General features: G+C 45.5%; 1 protein-coding gene across 1 annotated transcript in view; it reads left to right on the top strand.

Moving 5' to 3' along the window:
- Positions 1-14,334, top strand: part of gabbr1b (gamma-aminobutyric acid (GABA) B receptor, 1b) — a 662,620-nt gene extending 648,286 nt beyond the window's left edge. Inside the window, exon 22 of the mRNA XM_070862216.1 lies at positions 11,893-14,334. Coding sequence (XP_070718317.1) covers positions 11,893-12,144 — 252 coding nt within the window. The 3' untranslated portion in view covers positions 12,145-14,334. The remainder of the gene's footprint in view (positions 1-11,892) is intronic.
- Positions 14,335-23,195: the final 8,861 nt, after the last annotated feature.

Genomic DNA, 23,195 nt, shown 5'->3' with positions numbered 1-23,195 from the left:
CATGGGTGACTTTAATATGCACATAGATTGGGCTAACCAAACTGGAAGCAATACGGTGGATGAGGATTTCCTGGAATGCATAAGGGATGGTTTTCTAGACCAATATGTCGAGGAACCAACTGGGGGGAGGCCATCTTAGACTGGGTGTTGTGTAATGAGAGAGGATTAATTGGCAATCTCGTTGTGCGAGGCCTCTTGGAGAAGAGTGACCATAATATGGTGGAATTCTATATTAGGATGGAGAATGAAACAGTTAATTCAGAGACCATGGTCCAGAACTTAAAAAAGGGTAACTTTGAAGGCATGAGGCGTGAATTGGCTAGGATAGATTGGCGAATGATACTTAAGGGGTTGACTGTGGATGGGCAATGGCAGACATTTAGAGACTGCATGGATGAACTACAACAATTGTACATTCCTGTCTGGCGTAAAAATAAAAAAGGGAAGGTGGCTCAACCGTGGCTATCAAGGAAAATCAGGGATAGCATTAAAGCCAAGGAAGTGGCATACAAATTGGCCAGAAATAGCAGCGAACCCAGGGACTGGGAGAAATTTAGAACTTAGCAGAGGAGGACAAAGGGTTTGATTAGGGCAGAGAAAATGGAGTACGAGAAGAAGCTTGCAGGGAACATGAAGACGGATTGCAAAAGTTTCTATAGATATGTAAAGAGAAAAAGGTTAGTAAAGACAAACGTAGGTCTCCTGCAGTCAGAATCAGGGGAAGTCATAACGGGGAACAAAGAAATGGCGGACCAATTGAACAAGTACTTTGGTTCGGTATTCACTAAGGAGGACACTAACAACCTTCCGGATATAAAAGGGGTCAGAGGATCTAGTAAGGAGGAGGAACTGAGGGAAATCCTTATTAGTCGGGAAATGGTGTTGGGGAAATTGATGGGATTGAAGGCCGATAAATCCCCAGTGCCTGATGGACCGCATCCCAGAGTACTTAAGGAGGTGGCATTGGAAATAGCGAATGCATTGACAGTCATTTTCCAACATTCCATTGACTCTGGATCAGTTCCTATCGAGTGGCGGGTAGCCAATGTAACTCCACTTTTTAAAAAAGGAGGGAGAGAGAAAACAGGGAATTATAGATCGGTCAGCCTGACATCGGTAGTGGGTAAGATGATGGAATCAATTATTAAGGATGTCATAGCAGCGCATTTGGAAAGAGGTGACATGATAGGTCCAAGTCAGCATGGATTTGTGAAAGGGAAATCGTGCTTGACAAATCTTCCGGAATTTTTTGAGGATGTTTCCAGTAGAATGGACAAGGGAGAACCAGTTGATGTGGTGTATTTGGACTTTCAGAAGGCTTTCGACAAGGTCCCACACAAGAGATTAATGTGCAAAGTTAAAGCACATGGGATTGGGGTTAGTGTGCTGACATGGATTGAGAACTGGTTGTCAGATAGGAAGCAAAGAGTAGGAGTAAATGAGTACTTTTCAGACTGGCAGGCGGTGACTAATGGGGTACCGCAAGGTTCTGTGCTGGGGCCCCAGCTGTTTACATTGTACATTAATGATTTAGACGAGGGGATTAAATGTAGTATCTCCAAATTTGCGGATGACACTAAGTTGGGTGGCAGTGTGAGCTGCGAGGAGGATGCTATGAGGCTGCAGAGCGACTTTGATAGGTTAGGTGAGTGGGCAAATGTATGGCAGATGAAGTATAATGTGGATAAATGTGAGGTTATCCACTTTGGTGGTAAAAACAGAGAGACAGACTATTATTTGAATGGTGACAGATTAGGAAAAGGCTAGGTGCAACGAGATCTGGGTGTCATGGTACATCAGTCATTGAAGGTTGGCATGCAGGTACAGCAGGCGATTAAGAAAGCAAATGGCATGTTGGTCTTCATAGCGAGGGGATTTGAGTACAGGGGCAGGGAGGTGTTGCTACAGTTGTACAGGGCCTTGGTGAGGCCACACCTGGAGTATTGTGTACAGTTTTGGTCTCCTAACTTGAGGAAGGACATTCTTGCTATTGAGGGAGTGCAGCGAAGGTTCACCAGACTGATTCCCGGGATGGCGGGACTGACCTATCAAGAAAGACTGGATCAACTGGGCTTGTATTCACTGGAGTTCAGAAGAATGAGAGGGGACCTCATAGAAACGTTTAAAATTCTGACGGGGTTAGACAGGTTAGATGCAGGAAGAATGTTCCCAATGTTGGGGAAGTCCAGAACCAGGGGTCACAATCTAAGGATAAGGGGTAAGCCATTTAGGACCGAGATGAGGAGAAACTTCTTCACCCAGAGAGTGGTGAATCTGTGGAATTCTCTACCACAGAAAGTTGTTGAGGCCAATTCACTAAATATATTCAAAAAGGAGTTAGATGTTGTCCTTACTACTCGGGGGATCAAGGGGTATGGTGAGAAAGCAGGAATGAGGTACTGAAGTTGCATGTTCAGCCATGAACTCATTGAATGGCGGTGCAGGCTAGAAGGGTCGAATGGCCTACTCCTGCACCTATTTTCTATGTTTCTATCTAATCGGTTTCCAGTGGGAGGCGCCTGAAAGGGAAACTGTATTTGTTTGGAATTAACCAGGGTCTTTGCAGGCCAATTTAACCGAACCCGCCCGTCGGGAAACTGACAGGATTGGGTGCGTCACCCCCACCTTCACCCAGCTGTCTCCTGTTTACATTAAAAGTTCCTCCAAAATGATCGGAGCATTTCTTTCTACCCATTACTGAGGTGGCAGAAGTGACTCCATCAAATTTAGATTAATATTTTCACCAAAGCAAATCATCACGTTACATTTTATGCCATTATTACCGAGAATACTTTACAGGAAACGTTTGATCCGGTTCGTTGTTTTTCTCATATCCCAGGATGAATGATGTTGAGACAATTACCCTCATATTTTGGGATTGGGATGATTCCGCGCTGGGGGATTCCCAGCAGAAAGGACAGAACATAATAACATAAGAATTATGAGCAGGAGTTGGCCATTCTGCCCCTTGAGCCTGCTCCGCCATTCAATGAGATCATGGCTGATCTTCTACCTGAAATCCACTTTCCTGCACTATCTCCATATCCCTTCATTCCCTTAATATCCAAAAATCTGTCACTCTCTGTCTTGAATATACTCAACAACTGAGTCTCCACAGCCCTCTGGGGTAGAAAATTCCAAAGATTCACCATCCTCTGAGTGAAGAAGTTTCTCCTCATCTCAGTCCTAAATGGCCGACCCCTTATTCTGAGATTGTGACCCCTGGTTCTAGACTCCTCAGCCAGAGGAAACATCCTCCCTGCATCTACCCTGTCAAGCCCTGTAAGGATGTTGTATGTTTCAATGAGATCACCTCTCATTCTTCTAAACTCTAGAGGATATAGGCCAAGTCTACTCAATCTCTCCTCGTAGGACAATCCCCCCTCCCCATCCCAGGAATCAGTCTGGTGCACTCCCTCAATGGCAAGTATATCCTTCCTTAGGTAAGGAGACCAAAACTGTCCGCAATATTCCAGGTGTGGTCTCACCAGAGCCCTATATAATTGCAGCAAGACATCTTTACTCTTAAACTCAAATCCTCTTGTAATAAAGGTCAACATACCATTTGCTTTCTTAATCGCTTGCTGTACCTGCACGTTAACTTTCAGTGATTTGTGTACAAGGACACCCAGATCCCTCTGAACACCAACATTTCCCAAACTCTCATCGTGTAAAATGTTATACTCATAATAAATGGTCAGACCTAGTACTGTGTGTAATGAGCAAGTGTGACCTTAGCTCCTTTTTTGCAATTCCAGAGTGCAGGTACCTCGTGGGTGGCCTGCTTATGTACTGTGCTCCCAAAGGATGCTGGGATCCCTTGGGACTCCAATAGGTGGGCCCTCTGGTGGTCAGGTGTGATGCAGGTTACAAGGGGTTAAATACATAACATCACTCCCCCGTGAAGTCAACAGTACACTTATTTACAAGGTGAGACGATCTGGGGCTTTACGCTCCCTTGTCGATCATCTCGGTACAAATGCTGGTGTGGGTGAGTTGGTCAGTTCTTCACTGGGCTGTTGGGCAGCGGGCCTTGCCGGGCTGCTGGGGAAGATGAGTTCGGTTTCGTGGTCAACCATGATGTCAGTTGCCACTTGTGTGTGTGTTGGAGGGTCAAAGTTGGTGGTGTCCTCTTCAGGTTGTACGTAGCTGTTGGTGAACCGCAATTTAATTTGGTCCAAGTGTTTTCTGTGCGTTTGTCCATTGATCAGTTTGACCTGAAATATCCTACTCCCCTCTTTGGCTGTGACCGTGCCAGCGAGCCATTTTGAACCACATCCATAATTGAGCACAAACACAGGATCATTGATCTCAATATCGCGTGACAAGTTTGCGCGGTCATGGTACACACTTTGTTGATGCCGCTTGTCCTCCACGTGATCATGTAGATCAGGGTGGACAAGAGAAAGCCTTGTTTTAAGCACCCTTTTTATAAGCAGTTGGCTCGGGTAATCCTAGTGAGTGAGTGGGGTCTGGTGAGGTAGCTGAGCAGTACTCGGGACAACCGGGTCTGCAGGCAGCCTTCTGACACGCGTTTCATAGAAACATAGAAACATAGAAAATAGGTGCAGGAGTAGGCCATTCGGCCCTTCGAGCCTGCACCACCATTCAATAAGATCATAGCTGATCATTCACCTCAGTACCCCTTTCCTGCTTTCTCTCCATACCCCTTGATCCCTTTAGCCGTAAGGGCCAAATCGAACTCCCTCCTGAATATATCCAATGAACTGGCATCAACAACTCTCTGCGGTAGGGAATTCCACAGGTTAACAACTCTCTGAATGAAAAAGTTTCTCATCATCTCAGTCCTAAATGGCTTACCCCTTATCCTTAGACTGTATCCCCTGGTTCTGGACTTCCCCAATATCGGGAACATTCTTCCTACATCTAACCTGTCCAGTCCCGTCAGAATTTTATATGTTTCTATGAGATCCCCTCATTCTTCTAAACTCCAGTGAATAAAGGCCCAGTCGATCCAGTCTCTCCTCATATGTCAGTGCAGCCATCCTGGGAATCAGTCTGGTGAACCTTCGCTGCATTCCCTCAATAGCAAGAACGTCCTTCCTCAGATTAGGAGACCAAAACTGAACACAATATTTGAGATGAGGCCTCAACAAGGCCCTGTAAAACTGCAGTAAGACCTCCCTGCTCCTATACTCAAAACCCCTCGCTATGAACCATTTGGCCAACATACCATTTGCCTTCTTCATTGCCTGCTGTACCTGCCAACTTTCAATGACTGATGTACCAGTGCACCCAGATCTCGTTGCACCTCCCTTTTCCTAATCTGCCGCCATTCAGATAATATTCTGCCTTCGTGTTTTTGCCCCCAAAGTGGATAACCTCACATTTATCCACATTATACTGCATCTGCCATGCATTTGCCCACTCGCCTAACTTGTCCAAGTCACCCTGCAGCCTCTTAGCGTCCTTCTCACAGCTCACACCATCACCCAGCTTAGTGTCATCTGCAAACTTGGAGATATTACACTCAATGCCTTCATCTAAATCATTAATGTTTATTGTAAATAGCTGGGGTCCCAGCACTGAGCCCTGCGGCACCCCACTAGTCACTGCCCCCTATTCTGAAAAGGACCCGTTTATCCCGACTCTCTGCTTCCTGTCTGCCATCCAGTTCTCTATCCACGTCAGTACATTACCCCCAATACCATGTGCTTTAATTTTGCACACCAATCTTTTGTTTGGGACCTTGTCAAAAGCCTTTTAAAAGTCCAAATATACCACATCCACTGGTTCTCCCTTGTCCACTCTGCTAGTTACATCCTCAAAAAATTCCAGAAGATTTGTCAAGCATGATTTCCCTTTCATAAATCCATGTTGACTTGGACCAATCCTGTTACTACTTTCCAAATGCGCTGTCATTTCATCTTTAATAATTGATTCCAACATTTTCCCCAGTACTGATGTCAGGCTAACCGGTCTATAATTACCCATTTTCTCTCTCCCTCCTTTTTTAAAAAGTGGTGTTACATTAGGTACCCTCCAGTCCATAGGAACTGATCCAGAGTTGATAGACTGTTGGAAAATGATCACCAATGCATCCACTATTTCTATGGCCACTTCCTTAAATACACTGGGATGCAGACTATCAGGCTCTGGGGATTCATCGGCCTTCAATCCCATTAATTTCCCTAACACAATTTCCCACCTAATAAGGATATCCTTCAGTTCCTCCTTCTCATTAGACCCTTGGTCCCCTAGTACATCTGGAAGGTTATTTGTGTCTTCCTTCGTGAAGACAGAACCAAAGTATTTGTTCAACTGCTCTGCCATTTCTTTGTTCCCCATTATAAATTCACCTGAATCTGACTGCAAGGGACCTACGTTTGTCTTCACTAATCTTTTTCTCTTCACATATCTATAGAAGCTTTTGCAGTCAGTTTTTATGTTCCCAGCAAGCTTCCTCTCATACTCTATTTGCCCCCTCCTAATTAAACCCTTTGTCCTCCTCTGCTGAATTCTAAATTTCTCCCAGTCCTCAGATTTGCTGCTTTTTCTGTCCAATTTATATGCCTCTTCCTTGGATTTAACACTATCCTTAATTTCCCTTGTTAGTCACGGTTGAGCCACCTTCCCCATTTTATTTTTACTCCAGACAGGGATGTACAATTGTTGAAGTTCATCCATGTGATCTTTAAATGTTTGCCATTGCCTATCCACCGTCAACCCTCTAAGTATCATTTGCCAATCTATTCTAGCCAATTCACGTCTCATACCATCGAAGTTACTTTTCCTTAAGTTCAGAACCCTAGTCTCTGAATTAACTGTGTCACTCTCCATCTTAATAAGGAATTCTACCATAGTATGGTCACTCTTCCCCAAGGGGACTCGCACAACAAGATTGCTAATTAGTTCTTTCTCATTACACATCACCCAGTCTAGGATGGCCAGCCCTCTAGTTGGTTCCTCGACATATTGGTCGAGAAAACCATCCCTAATACACTCCAGGAAATCTTCCTCCACCGTATTGCTACCAGTTTGGTTAGCCCAATCAATATGTAGATTAAAGTCGCCCATGATAACTGCTGTACCTTTATTGCACACATCCCTTATTTCTTGTTTGATGCTGTCCCCAACCCCACTACTACTGTTTGGTGGTCTGTACACAACTCCCACTAGCGTTTTCTGTCCTTTGATATTCCGTAGCTCCACCCATACCGATTCCACATCATCCAAGCTAATGTCATTCCTTACTATTGTGTTAATTTCCTCTTTAACCAGAAATGCTACCCCACCTCCTTTTCCTTTCTGTCCATCCTTCCTGAATGTTGATTAACACTGTCTGTTGAGTTTCCAGCCTTGGTCACCCTGGAGCCTGTCTCCATGATGCCAATTATATCATATTCATTAATTGCTGCCTGTGCAGTTCATTCATCCACCTTATTGTGAATACTCCTCGCATTGAGGCACAGAGCCTCAGGCTTGTCTTTTTAACACACTTTGCCCTTTTAGAATTTTGCTGCAATGTGGCCCTTTTTGACTTTTGCCTTGGGTTTCTCTGCCCTCCACTTTTACTTTTCTTCTTTCTATCTTTTGCTTCTGCCCCCCTTCTACTTCCCTCTGTCTCCCTGCATAGGTTCCCATCCCCCTGCCATATTATTTTAACCACTCTCCAACAGCACGAGCAAACTGGACATTGGTTCCAGTTCTGCCCACGTGCAGACCATCTGGTTTATACTGGTCCCACCTCCCCCAGAACCGGTTCCAATGTTCCAGGAATTTGAATCCCTCCCTTCTGCACCATTCCTCAAGCCACGTATTCATCTGAGCTATCCTGCGATTCCTACTCTGACTAGCACTTGGCACTGGTAGCAATCCTGAGATTACTATCTTTGAGGTCCTACTTTTTAATTTAACTCCTAGCTCCCTAAATTCAGCTTGTAGGACCTCATCCCATTTTTCTACCTATATCGTTGGTACCTATATGCACCACGACAACTGGCTGTTCACCCTCCCTTTTCAAAATGTCCTACACCCGCTCCGAGACATCCTCGACCCTTGCACCAGGGAGGCAACATACCATCCTGGAGTCTCGGTTGCAGCCGCAGAAACGTCTATCTATTCCCCTTACAATAGAATCCCCTACCACTATAGCTCTCCCACTCTTTTTCCTCCCCTCCTGTTCAGCAGAGCCACCCACGGTGCCATGAACTTGACTGCTGCTGCTCTCCCCTGATGAGTCATCCCCCTCAACAGCACCCAAAACGGTGTATCTGTTTTGCAGGGGGATGACTGCAGGGGACCCATGCACTACCTTCCTTCCACTGATCTTCCTGTTGGTCACCCATCCCCTATCTGGCTGTGTACCTTTTACCTGCGGTGTGGCCAGCTCACTAAATGTGCTATTCACGACATCCTCAGCATCGCGGATGCTCCAGAGTAAATCCACCCGTAGCTCCAGTGCCGCAATGCGGTCTGTCAGGTGCTGCAGGCGGAAGCATTTCCCGCACATGTAGTCGTCAGGGACGCAGGAAGCACATAGCACATTTCAAGCTTTGCTTGATGGTCTGAACTGCCGGTTCTGCCTGGCCGTCGGATGAGGGCTTGAATGGCGCAGATGTGACATGTTTGATCCCGTTGCGGGTCATGAATTCTTTGAATTCGGCACTTGTGAAGCACAGCTCATTATCACTGAGTAGGACATCAGGCAGGCCGTGCGTGGCAAACATAGCTCATAGACTCTCAATGGTGGACGTGCTTACAGACATTATTGCACATTCAATGCACTTTGAGTAAGCATCCACGACAGCCAAAAACATTTTGCCTAGGAATGGGCCCGCATAGTCTACATGGATCCTCAACCACGGTTTGGATGGCCAGGACCACAACTTAGCGGTGCCTCTCTGGGTGCATTGCACAACTGAGAACAAGTATTGCACTGGTGCACACATGACTCTAAATCTGAGTCGATGTCTGGCCACCGCACGTGGGATCTGGCGATGGCTTTCAGTCATCACGATGCCTGGGTGGGTGCTGTGCAGTTCGCAAATAAATGTGTCTCTGCCTTTCTTGGGCAAGACTACGCGATTGTCCTACAAAAGACAGTCTGCCTGCAGGGACAGCTCATCTTTGAGTCTGTGGAATGGCTTAATCGCTTCCTGCATCTCACTGGGACACTGGACTAGCTCCCATGGAGGACACAGTTTTTTTTACCAGGAACAGTAAAGGATCCTGATCTGGCGGGCCGTAACGGGGGATTTCTCATTCTCAAATGCCTCCATGACCATGAGCAAGTCTGCTGGCTGTGCCATTTCCACCCCTGTGGTGGGCAATGGTAGCCGACTGAGAGCATCTGCGCAGTTCTCTGTGCCCAGTCTGTGGCGAATTACATAGTTGTATGCCGACAGTGTGAGCGCCCATCTTTGGATGCGGGCAGAGGCATTGGTTTTAATCCCTTTGCTCTCCGAGAATAGCGATATGAGCGGCTTGTGGTCAGTTTCACACTCGAACTTGAGGCCAAACAAGGACTGGTGCATTTTTTTTACCCCGTAAACACATGCCAGAGCCTCTTTTTCAACCATGCTGTAGGCCCTTTCGGCCTTGGACCAACTCCTGGATGCACACGCAACTGGTTGAAAAATTCCCGATGCATTAGCCTGTTGTAACACAAACCTGACCCCGTATGATGACGCATCACAAGCTAACACTAATCGTTTACATGCAGAACAAACAGGTTGTTAGAACACAGAAATTGTTGGCTTTCTTATAGGTAGCCTTTAAGAATTCTCCCATACCCAGTCGTCTCCCTTGCGCAGTAGCGCATGCAGGGGTTCTAGCAGGGTGCTTAACCCAGGTAGGAAATTACTGAATTAGTTAAGGAGTTCCAGGAACGACCGCAGCTCTGTCAAGTTCCGTGGTCGCGGCGCGTTCTTGATGGCCTCCGTCTTGGCGTCGGTGGGTCTGATGCCGTCTGCTGCGATTCTCCTTCCTAAGAATTCGATGTCCTGTGCCAGGAAAACACACTTCGAGCGTTTCAACCTGAGCCCCACGCGATCCAACCAACTAAGGACCTCCTCTTCACGTGCTCAATGGTGTCCCGACCTGTAACCAATATGTTGTCTTGGAAGACCACTGTGCAAGGAACTGACTTTAGCAGGCTTTCCATGTTCCGCTGAAAGATCGCTTTTATCAGAAAGATCGGATTTATCAGCTTTCAGTCCCATTAATTTCTCCGGTACTTTTTTTTATGAATACTAATTTCTTTCAGTTCCTCATTCTCACTAGACCCCTGTTACTCCACTATTTCCAGGAGGTTTTTCATGTCTTCTTCCGTGAAGACTGACACAAAGTATTTGTTTAATTTCTCTGCCATTTCCTTATTCCCCCATTAGAATTTCTCCTGTCTCAGCCTGTAGGGGACCCACATTTACTTTTATTAATCTTTTCCTTTTTACATACCTAAAGAAGCTTTTACAGTCTGTTTTATGTCTTCCCCTAGTTTACTCTCATATTCTATTTTCCCTTTCTATATAAATTTCTTGGCCCTCCTTCTAAATTCTAAAATCCTCCCAATCCTCAGGCTTACTGCTCTTATTGGCAACATTCTAAGCCTCTTCCTTTGATCTAATACTATCTTTAACTTTTGTTAGCCCTGGTTGGGTCACTTTTCCTGTGGGGTTTTTGTGCATTAAAGGAATGTATGTTTGTACAGGGCCTTAGTGAGGCCTCACCTGGAATATTGTGTTCAGTTTTGGTCTCCTAATCTGAAGAAGGACGTTCTTGCTATTGAGGGAGTGCAGTGAAGGTTCACCAGACTGATTCCAGGGATGGCTGGACTGTCATATGAGGAGAGACTGGATCAACTGGGCCTTTATTCACTGGAGTTTAGAAGGATGAGAGGGGATCTCATAGAAACGTATAAGATTCTGACGGGACTGGACAGGTTAGATGCGGGAAGAATGTTCCCGATGTTGGGGAAGTCCAAAACCAGGGGACATAGTCTTAGGATAAGGGGTAGGCCATTTAGGACTGAGATGAGGAGAAACTTCTTCACTCAGAGAGTTGTTAACCTGTGGAATTCCCTGCCACAGAGAGTTGTTGATGCCAGTTTATTGGATATATTCAAGAGGGCATTAGATATGGCCCTAACGGCTAAGGGGATCAAGGGGTATGGAGAGAAAGCAGGAAAGGGGTACTGAGGGAGTGATCAGCCATGATCTTATTGAATGGCGGTGCAGGCTCGAAGGGTCGAATGGCCTACTCCTGCACCTATTTTCTATGTTTCTATGTTAGTTGTAAATTATGTATTTATTCTTTGAATGCTGACCATTGCTTGTCTACCATCATACGTTTCAGTGTAGTTTCACAATCTATCTTCACCAACTTGCCCCTCATACCTACGTAGTTTACTTTGTTTAAATTTAAGACCACTAGTTTCAGATTTAACAAAATCACGTTCAAACTTAATATAAAATTCTATCATATTATGGTCACTCTTCCCTAAAGGCCCCTTTACTACAAGTTTAGTAATTAACCCTTTCTCATTGCACAATAACAGATCGGGATGATTCCGCGATGGGAGATTCCCAGCGGAAAGGGCAGGTTGGGGGAGAAACTTGTCTGGGGCGGTGTCACTAAACTGGCAAGATCATGTCTGCCGCCCGTTATAGTCCCCACCTGATATTGAATTCCGCTGCCTTCAATAGAACTATCGGGTGGCATATATAACGGGCGGCCGATTCGATACCGCCCATTTAGCGCCACCGTCCAAGAGGAATTTCTACCCCGTGGTTTAATGGCTGGAGAATCACGGGGCCTGCAATTTCCTGAAGGCTCTCGCCCAACATGTGGGACTTAGTCCCCTGTGCGCTGACCACACGCCCAATCTCGCTCTAACCGCTCGTCCTGTTTTCCTGGTTCCGTGCCCCACAGAAAGAAGAGCGTATCACCGAGCTCCGCCAGCAGCTCTACGAGAGACAGCAGCTGAGGTCCCGGAGACGTCCCTCCAACCCCACCAAGGAGAACTTCACGGACAACCACTACAGCAACTCCTCCTCGGGGACCGTCTCCTCCCTTTACCAACCCAACCTGCCCCTGGTGAAGTGCCTGGTCTCATCCGAGCAGACCGACAAGCTGGGCAGAAACAACTGCGATGGCAGCAGGGTCCACCTGCTCTACAAATGATGGTAAAAGGGGTCGAAGGTCGGCCAAAGCAGGGGCTCAGGTAACCGCGGCCCTCTTGGTCAACCACATCCTTCAACTGAGCGAACGCAATACGAGTGCAGGGAGACCACAGGGCCCGGGAAAGGCCTCTGTGTTCCGTCTGACCAGTCCCGAGAATGAATACACCCCACTATCGCCCACTCCCTCAACTGGAGCAAAAACACCAGCCAAACCCCCAATGAAATAGTCTATTTCTTCGATGTGTCATGGCCACAGAAACACCTTTTTTGAGCCCCAAGTGATGTCAGAGTTGATTTGTTCAGACAGTAAAGGTGCAGGATTCCCACTGGTGGCTATGTTTTAGTGAGAAGGTGAGCATGTTCCCTTAAAATGCTTTCACATTTTGTTCGAAGTGGTAACTGAGGGAACCTTTCCCTGTGTTTACGATGTAACTAACCCACAGTAACCAGGGGGAACCTTTCCCTGTGTTTACGATGTAACTAACCCACAGTAACCAGGGGGAACCTTTCCCTGTGTTTACGATGTAACTAACCCACAGTAACTGAGGGAACCTTTCCCTGTGTTTACGATGTAACTAACCCACAGTAACTGAGGGAACCTTTCCCTGTGTTTACGATGTAACTAACCCACAGTAACTGAGGGAACCTTTCCCTATGTTTACGATGTAACTAACCCACAGTAACTGAGGGAACCTTTCCCTGTGTTTACGATGTAACTAACCCACAGTAACCAGGGGGAACCTTTCCCTGTGTTTACGATGTAACTAACCCACAGACTAAATCTTCCCTCCTACCCTCAGTTATTGAGGTCCCAACCCACATCCATTAACAAAGATTTAATTTTGGAGGCAATTTCTCAGAAACCATTAGTAAATAATACACACCGTGGACAAGAGTGGAGTTGGAACGATTAGCTTTGTAACTGAGGCAAAAAATCTCTCGCCTCAGTTACAAAGCCAATTCTGTTCCAACTCTGTTGAGTGTTGTAGCTCCTTGACATTGATGTTAATTTACGACAATAGAAGGATTTAGAAGCTCGCTCGATTGTTGCTGGTCTTCATCCAGTTTCAGCCCCAACTTCTCCATTGATATCTGGGAAGGGGAGGGAGGAGTGGCCATTGGCCTGTTGTCACATCATAAATGGGCCATGGAAGGTACATTTTAGCCTGTATTTCGATCATAATTATAATCATCTTCAACACAAAATGTATTTGGGATTTCACTAGGACCAGAGGAAATCATGAAGGGGTTTATGATATTGCCACACTTAGACAATCCTCCCTCTCCGCCCCCTTATTACTATATTGTTGCCCTGGTCACCTGACAATAACTTGAGTGTTTCAGCCCAGACAGATGCAGGCTTGAGATCCCACGGCTGGGCTGATGTGTGCATTGTCCTTCTCCACAAGGCTTCTGTGCCAAGTCTTCCAGCAGTTAAGGACCGACTGTTCAGTGGAATTTTATTAATGGACCTGACGTCAAAGGTGCCCCAGCTGGAGGAAGGACCATCCAATGGAAATGTTCACATGCGGAGAGAATCCATTGTTAATGGCGTGTGGGTCTTTAGAACTGAGGAGGCATTATTTAAACTCCTTGCGTAAGATCCAGCTGTTGATGAGCGGGGAGGGAAATTAGAACATTGGCGGGGGCACAAAACAGGCGTTATCGCCTCGGTCACCCGTTATACACCCGGCCCGATATTCAGTTCCGTTGACGTCAATAGCACTCAATATTGGGCCTGTGGTATAACGGGCACCAAATACAATTCCACCTGTTTTGTATCCCACCACCTAAGTCCAATTCCACCCCTACGGTCTATTGAACAAAGGGTCAGAGCTGCAGCCGTCACAGTTCCGTTGCTCCTCTCTGCTTTCTTGGTCTGCACAGACCCGTTGTCTTATTACGGATGGCAACTCAACCCATTATCACACGATTCATTTTTATTTCAGAATGTTATGACCGTCTTATCTGTATCGTTCTGAAAGTGTCTTATTTGCTTCTTGAGTCCTGCTGTGTCAGATTGTACAAACCGCTACTTTAGAGCGTCGCAGTGGATTGGACGACCCGTATTGTTCTGTTATGTTGGAAAGTGAATGGTGATCATTTCTACCTTGTACATTGCACAAACCCATTAGAATTTGATATCTCAAGATGCATGGATGGCTTTAACACCCCGCTCACTGTAATTGGTAAGGACGTATTTATAATAAAATGTTTCTGTATATTCTGTTACACTACCTTGTAGTTTCTGCTGTAGTGATGTACTGATTAATAGCACACTGCTCGGCACGAGGGTCTGAATCGGGGGGTAAATAAAACGGGGCAGGATATTCTCTGCCCACAATGTGTTCGCGACATTATAAACGAGTGGAAAGATTTTCTACTGAAGTTGGAAAATGAGTGGTAGCCTCTCAGTCAGAAGGTCGTGGGTTTAAGTCCCACACCAGGGACTTGAGCCCAAAATCTAGGCTGGCACTCCAGTGCAGTACTGAGGGAGTGCTGCACTGTCGGAGGTGTCGTCTTTCAGGATGAGATATTAAACTGAGGCCCTATCAGCCCTCTCACGTGGACATAAAAGATCCACTTTGACTATTTCACATTAGAGCACGGGACTTCTCCTCCGTGTCCTGACCAATATTTATCCCTGAGACCAACACCTAAAACAGATTGTCTGATTATTTATCTCTTGCTGTGCACAAATCGACCACCGCGTTTGCTGCATTACAACAGTGACTACACTTCAAAAACGATTTTATTGGCTGTAAAATGCTTTGGAATATCCTGAGTTTGTGAAAGGAGCCATAGAAATGCAAATCTTTCTTATATTTTTCTCTTTCTCTCTCTCTATTTTTTTCCATTTCTCCCTTTCTTTTTCTCTCCTTTTTTCTTTCTCTCTCAACAACAATGAACCCAACACCCTTTCCCTGGACCATCCTTGTCTTGTGTTCCCAGTGGGGTCCCGCCAGCTGACCACACAAAGTTCATCCCAACATTCCGGTACTTATCCCAGAAACTCTGTGTGTGGGGCTGGCTCCTGGCTGGGCTTCCCACACTGATACATGGAAATATCAGGCGGTTTCACATCACGAATATGGTTTGGTTTCTGAGCCAAGTTTCGGAGCTGTGAAGACAAATCGCCCCAGCGCCACAAATTCAACTGGTTGAATTAAACTGAACTCAATTTTACTGGATTTTGAAGGTGGGGGAGGGAGGGATGTTTGTGTTGAATGGGCTGCTGATCAACCGCCTGCTTTGTTTTCTATGATGTTCGGATATTTATATATGTGTAAATAAAATTGCATATTCTTCCTGTGACCATAAATGCTGTTGCCTCCAATTACAAGGGATAGAACTGGTGGTACTGTCGGTTACAGAGGAAACAATTATTTAGTTAACCTAAGTGTATGAAATTTTGCTTTTCATTGTGTGATTGACACTTCGAACTCACAGCAATTGAAACCTCGTGTTCAGGGAGTTACAATATCTTTGGGAATGTTAAAGGACCCCACTTTTGAGTTATCATTGGATATCAGGACACCTTCATTGCGTATTACAGTAAATGGGACATTTTCACCAGTAGGTATTTTCTCAAAACATTACCACCAATGTTGAAACAATGTAAAGGTGTGTGTGAACTTCCATGGTTGGAGATTGGGAAGCTGTGCAATACCAGGTCAACATCTTGGCAGAACCACACTGCCGGCTGGTGACCAAATGAGTCCCTTCAGCACCTGGTTATATCTGTGGAGACGACCAAAGACACCAATAGTCAACACGGCACGCTGTCTGTCATCTGCTGGCAGCCTCTCACTTTACCGGGCTGACACACCCCTTAACCCATGCTTTTCTGTTTCTGTCCGTGCACATCGGGTACAATCTACAAGAACAATCTGATCAACAAATGTAACAAGATCAGGTGAGGATAAAAGTGCACAGGGACATAGGAACAGGAAGAGGACATCCAGTCTCTCAAGCTTGTTCCATCATTCACTTTGACCATGGCTGATCTGTATCGTAACTCTATCTGGTTTGGTTCCATATCCCTTCAGACCCTCACCTAACAAAAATCTGTCAAAGTCAGTTATGACATTTTCAATTAACAACCAGACTCAACAGCCTTTTGGGGAAGAGAGTTCCATATTTCCACTACTGATAGAGAATTCAAACAGGCTGCATTTAGACAGGTTGAGAAAACACAGACTCCCATGTCTACGTGCAACTGAGCACATTGCATTAAGTCATCAATCAACTTGACATTTTAGGACCTTTGGGTAGCGAGCCAATTAAAAGTTAAAAGACTATCAATTGAGCCAATAAGGTCAAAGAAGGCGAGTTCTTTTCTGTAAATTGAACCAGGTATAAGTACAGCCATTTTGACCATGTGGTCTCAGAAGGACAAAGGCCTGGCTTAAAGCCAGAAGCTTGTTGCTGCTGCCAGAATAAAGTTACATTAAAACTACAACCGGAGTTCGTATTTCATTGAAAATTAAGAAATCTAACAATTTTGGCATCACGAACACGATCCCTGAGGGAAGAAACTGAATTTTGGACATCGGACCTACATACTGAGGTAAGGACTCCTCTTTATAAAAGTCCTTGGCCAAAAGTCTAAATTCGCCTCTCCTTCTACGCGATTCCGAAAGCCTCCGGTTTGCGAACCCTCCGGTTGGTAGTCGGCTCGAGGTCCCATAGACGTCTAATCTTAGGCGGTGTGTTAATTAATTAATCACCAACCCACTGATCGGCTGGAAAGCCTACAACTCGAGACCCCAGTAAAGAAATCAGTATTATGGCAGCAGGAGATAAGAGCAAAGAATTGCCTACAACTGTTAAAGGTGGGCAGGCACCACCTGAGGTTTCGATAGATGAAATCCTCCAACAGTTGAAAGAATACATAGAGCAACAATTCAACTTATCTAAAACCTGTATTAAGATCGAACAAAAGTACGGAACCTCCAAAGGACAATGGTCCTTGGACGAGATTAAAAGGGTCTGGGGAAAAACGACCCGTATGAAAAATAAAGAGCGAATCAGATGGTCCCTAGCCGTTATGGGACAGATCAGACAGCGGAATGAAATTATAACGTGTTCCCAATATGATAGGGACCTGACCAGTACAAAGGACCAATTGCAAACAGTTTGTGCACAGCTGCGACAGAAAAAGCTTGAACTTGAAAAGCTGGAAGCGGAAGTTAAAGATCTTAAAGGTGAAATTAAAGAATGGAAAAAATCATTAGGTCAAGAGACAGTAATAGGAAAAGGAAAATGTATTGGTCAATTCCCAGGGTACCCGTGTTTGGATAAATTAAAAGTGCAAACCCGAAGACACGACCGAGGAATAGACACGGTTTCTGAATCCTCCGACAATACAGTGTCGGAGGATGATGAAGAATTAGGGGTGCGCTTTGCCCCGTTTAAAAAAAGACGAGTTGTAGTCAAATCAGAAGAGACTGCGGATGAGGGCGGAACCAAAAAAACGAGGAAAAGGGTGTACGAAGAATACTTAGTTCATGATCCGGCAGACCCAGAGAAAATTGATAAATGGTCCAAGGAATTGCCCAATCCAAAGAAAGGGGGAGTAAAAATGTGGGACCAATTGGACCGCTTAAGAAATATATATCAACTTTATCCCTGGGACGGAGTGCAAATTTTGACCATAATGGTGCCAAAAACACAGGGAAGAAAATTGCACGACAAGGTAGAAGAAGCTTTGGGGCAGGATGAGCAAAAATTAGACGCAGGATGGGAGGCGATTAAACACTGGCTGCAAGCCTTCAGTCCAGCTAAGACAGACTGGGGAAAAATTGCAGCCTGCCAACAGAAAGGAACAGAGGAGGTCCGGGAGTATGACGAGCGGTTTAGATGCACGTGGCTAGAACATTCGGGTATGAATAATACGGATGAGGAAATGGATGAACAAGTGTTTGGACCCCTGAAAGCAGCTTTCGTGGCAGGTCTCAAGCCAGAACTGTCCAAAATGCTTAAGGTAGTGTTACCGGACTGGGAAGGTAGAGGAACTACCATTGCAGTGTTGGTGGATCGATGTAACCAATTAGATCGGGATATGGGAGCTAAAGTCCGAGCTGTACAGGCTATGGGATGGAAATCTCAGGATTCCGATAAACAGTTATTCGGAAAATTACCCGGAAAATGTCATTATTTTGGGAAAGAAGGTCACTGGGCCAAGACGTGCAGGGCAAAACAGAAAGGTCGTGGCTGGGGAAGAGGACGCAGCCAGGGATACAATTCAGCCAACAAGCCAGGCTTGTCACAAGATAACGACCTCATAGAAGCATTTAAGCGACTGACAATACAACAACAGAATGTGTTACTTGGGATAGCAAAAAACAATTAGAGCCCACCCTGGTCCACCTCCTCGCACTAATACAACAAAGGGGAGATGGGCTATATATAACTGTGAGGGTGGGCGAGAAGGATGTGGACTGTCTTTTAGACACAGGGGCAGAATTTACATGCTTACCCCTACAATATGGAGACTTTTTGCCGTTGGATGGTAGGGCACGTACAGCCTATGGAGTTGGGGGCCATAAAATGGAAATTAAAAGGACAACACCGGTACTTATAGGGCTGGGTCCACATGAACTAACCACGCCGGTCTGGAGGCCCAGTAGATCAACCCCTTTTGGGAATGGACGTTCTAATCCAAGTAGATTCATCGTTGCATTTCGAGGATGGTCGGGTGACATGGTCAATTAGAACTTTGAAGAAAGAGGAATTGAAGGAACACCCGATATGGGCTAAAGATAAGAACGATTGTGGCCTACTCCAGATGGAGCCTGCGTCATTTACAGGGACCAAGCCTCCATGCACTAAACAGTATCCCATCAGTCCACTGCCATTGCGGGAATCTTACCGGTTATTCAGCAATTGGAGAAACAAGGGGTGCTTATTAAAACGCATAGCTCCTCCAATCGCCCTGTGTGGCCGGTACAGAAATCTAATGAGACTTGGCGTTTGACTGTCGATTATAGGAAATCTAACCAGTGTATTGATCAAAAAGCTCGTTTGGTCGCAGATCCCTCCACCATTTTTAATGCCCTCAAACCGGAACATAAATATTTCTCGGTTATAGATATGGCCAATGGATTTTGGTCGGTGCCTCTGGCACCGGAGGTTCGACAGTGGTTTGCTTTCACGGTCCAAGGACAACAGTATACTTGGACCCGGTTACCGCAGAGTTTTCACAACAGCCCTACGGTATTCCACATGGCTTTACAAAGCCATTTGCGAGAATTACCTCCCCTGTCATCCACAGTCATCCAATATGTAGACGATATCCTGCTAGCTTCAAACACGGAAGAACAGCATGAACATGATTTACGAGCTTTGCTGGATCACCTTTGGCTGAAAGGACATAAAGCCAGCATCGACAAAGCACAAATATCCCAAGAAGAGGTTGTATACCTGGGACAAAAGATTTCACAAGGAAAGAGAGAACTTACCCAGGATAGAACTGCAGCCATTCAGGCTGCTAAAAAAAAAACACCACTATTCAGGAACTAAGGTCCTTTTTGGGATTGTGTAACTTTAACAGAAATTGGATTGACTCCTTCACACAGCTTGCTCAGCCATTGAATGATATTTTAAAGGGGAAACGTGCCTCTAAAGAAGCCATCTAAGGAACAGCAAGAGGCCTTCCTGAGTTTGAAAAAGGCTTTGTGTTCGGCACCGGCTCTGGGAATCCCCGACAGTGGTAAGCCATTTACCCTGTTTGTCCATGAGAAAGAAGGATATATGACAGCTATACTGACACAAGAACATGGGGATCGACAAAGACCTTTTGGCTATTATTCGGCAAAACTGGATGAGGTATCCCTCGGATGGGGAAGTTGCCTAAGGACCATGGAAGCTACATGTCGAGCAGTAATGATCACTGCGGGTCTAGTCCTCGACCAAAAGCTGATTGTCAAGTGTCCCCACACCGTACATGCTTTGCTGTCTATGAATAGAATGTCTCAGGTGACGGCAGCAAGATGGACCCGCTGGACAGCAGTTTTGGAAGCTCCTAATCTCCATATCGTCCGGGCCAGCCCGGTTAATCCCACAACTATGCTCCCGATGTCAGAATCGAGGGAGCAAGAGGGGGGAGAATGTGAAGAGCATGACTGCATGGAGATTTTAAAAGAAACAGAAGAAGCAGCCTTAGCAGCAGAGGAGCCTCTGCACAACCCAGACCTCATCCTGTTTACAGATGGTTCCTCCTTTGTTGACAATGGTACCAGAAAAGCAGGATGGGCAGTTATAACCTTATATGAGGTAGTGGCAAAAGGATGTTTACCCTCAGGAACGTCAGCACAACAGGCCGAGTTACGGGCCCTGTCAGAAGCATGTCGAATAGCAGAAGGACAGACAGCTAATATCTACACAGATTCGCGTTATGCTTTTGGAGTCGCTCACGACTTTGGTCTGTTATGGCGGAAAAGAGGATTCCTCACTGCTGCTGGTACACCTATCCGAAATGGAAAAGAAGTCAGAGACTTACTAGAGTCCATACAATTACCTCAGGAAGTGTCCATCCTGAAGTGTAAGGCCCATACCAAGGAAAATACCACAGAAGCACAGGGAAATGCCCTAGTCGACCAGGCAGCTAAAGATGCCGCCTCACAGGGCGTTCCCCCAGAAGAACCAACACAGATGTGCAGATTGAAAGCACTCAGGACTCTGACACGAGACCTTCAAACAATGCAAGGCGAATGCTCCCGAGAGGAAAAATGGACATGGATTGAGGCAGGAATTAAGCTATGTGAAGACGGTGTCTGGAGACAAAGAGTTACCGACAAGCCAGTCGCGCCACAAGTGCTTATGCCTTTTTTAGCCCAACAGATCCACTCGTGGGGACACTTGGCCTCACAACAGATGATGGCACGGTTCCAGAAAAGCTGGTGTGGTCAGGGATTTAAAAAACATGCCCAGCTGGTAGCAGACCGCTGTGTGGTCTGCCAGAAAAATAATTCTGGACCCATCACGGTAATGCCCCAACTGAGGCCCCCTGCCCCTGTCGGACCATTCCAGCATCTGCAGGTTGATTATATATCTCTTCCTTCATGCCAAGGATACACTAACATTCTTGTCATGGTCGACAGATTCTCTAGACGGGTAGAAGCTGTCCCAACTAAAAGAGCCACAGCCAATCACACTGCAAAGGTCTTGTGTAAGGATTACATTCCCCGATGGGGAGTCCCGAGTAGTATTGACTCAGATCAGGGAATACACTTCACAGATGCTGTCTGCCAAGAAGTCTGTAGGTTACTGAACATTACGTGGGATTTACACTGTCCTTATCATCCTCAATCATCAGGACAAGTAGAGCGAATGAATCGAACTCTGAAACAACGGCTTGCCAAATATCACCAAGAAGGAACACCATGGCCCCAGGCACTACTAATAGTGCTATGTAGTATTAGGGCAACCTCGAACAGAACTACAGGTCTAAGCCCATTTGAAATTATAACAGGAAGACCCATGTCGCTGCCAGGAACTATCGATTTAAGGAAAGCTGATGTTCACTTAATGAGTAACACTTTGTTATCATACTGTCAGAACCTAACCAATGCTATTAGTTCTGTTTCCCGACAGGTATCGGCAGCTTGGGGTAATCCACCCGAAGGAGGACACGACATCATCCCGGGAGTCTGGGTGTATGTGAAAAAGTTGCATAAAGAACCTTTGGGTGCCAAGTGTTATTGACCACCCAGGCAGCTGTTAAAGTCCAAGGAAAGAAAGCCTGGATCCACGCTTCACACGTTAAACGAGCACCCGTAACTGAAGCTGAAATCTAATAAGGACAATTACTTTTTGCCAAAATGTATAAATTTACTGTATTACTGATTGTAGGTATTCTAGGCATAGGCCTACTTCTTACTAGCCGACCCTCTGCACCAAAGGGAAATAGTAGGGTAGCAAGGGAATTATAGTAACTGCTCCCGGAATTCTGAAAAGGGAGGTACTTGCGCCCTACTCGGAACTGAGTGTTGCACATATAAGCAACCCCCATCATTCACTTTGTGGAGTGGAGCCACTGAATGGCTAGGTTCAATAGGAACTTCATTGGTGGAAGGTTTAATTCTATTTGTTGTAATTATTTTACTTTTATATTGTTTGTTTATGTTGATTAAATGTTGTTGCGACCAGGCGGCTGTAGCTGTTGTCCCGCAGGTGAGACACCTTGCAGGTCCCAGCAGACCGTCTGTACGTGGCACAGGGGTATGTTATGCTTAAGGGAAGGTTGTTTACTGGTTGAATTAAGATATTGATTTGGATTAAATTGGAATAAGGTTAATTAACCTACTAAAACCAGACTTACTTTGTGGCCACGATGGAACTCGGGTTGGTGTAAATTTGTGTGGAAGCTGCTAGTCCGGACATGTGGCGAAACACATCAACAAATTTTAGAAGGAAACTCTATTAATATGTGTGAAATTATTTTGTAGAATGTTTAACCAGTGATACCTGATGTTTTATGATTCAGTTTGTGAAAGAATCAAAGGGGGGATTGATAGAGAATTCAAACAGACTGCATTTAGACAGGTTGAGAAAACACAGACTCCTATGTCTACGTGCGACTGAGCACATTGCATTAAGTCATCAATCAACTTGACATTTTAGGACCTTTGGGTAGCGAGCCAATTAAAGGTTAAAAGATTATCAATTGAGCCAATAAGGTCAAAGAAGGCGAGTTCTTTTTTGTAAATTGAACCAGGAAAAAGTACAGCTATTTTGGCCATGTGGTCTCAGAAGGACAAAGGCCTGGCTTAAAGCCAGAAGCTTATTGCTGCTGCCAGAATAAAGTTACATTAAAACTACAACCGGAGTTCGTATTTCATTGAAAATTAAGAGATCTAACAACTACCCTCTGTGTGAAGAGGTGCTTCCTGACATCACCCCTGAACAGCCTGGCTCTAATTTTAATGTTATGCCCCTTATTGTGGAATCCCCCACCAGAGGAAATAATTTCACTCTTATCTACTGTATCAAATACTTTAATCATCTTAAACATCTCAATGATATCAGCCCTAAATCTTCTATACTCAG

The sequence above is a fragment of the Pristiophorus japonicus genome, chromosome 19 (assembly GCF_044704955.1).
Source record: "Pristiophorus japonicus isolate sPriJap1 chromosome 19, sPriJap1.hap1, whole genome shotgun sequence".
In the NCBI taxonomy this organism is placed as follows: domain Eukaryota; kingdom Metazoa; phylum Chordata; class Chondrichthyes; family Pristiophoridae; genus Pristiophorus; species Pristiophorus japonicus.
This window is presented reverse-complemented; position numbering and strand designations above follow the sequence as displayed.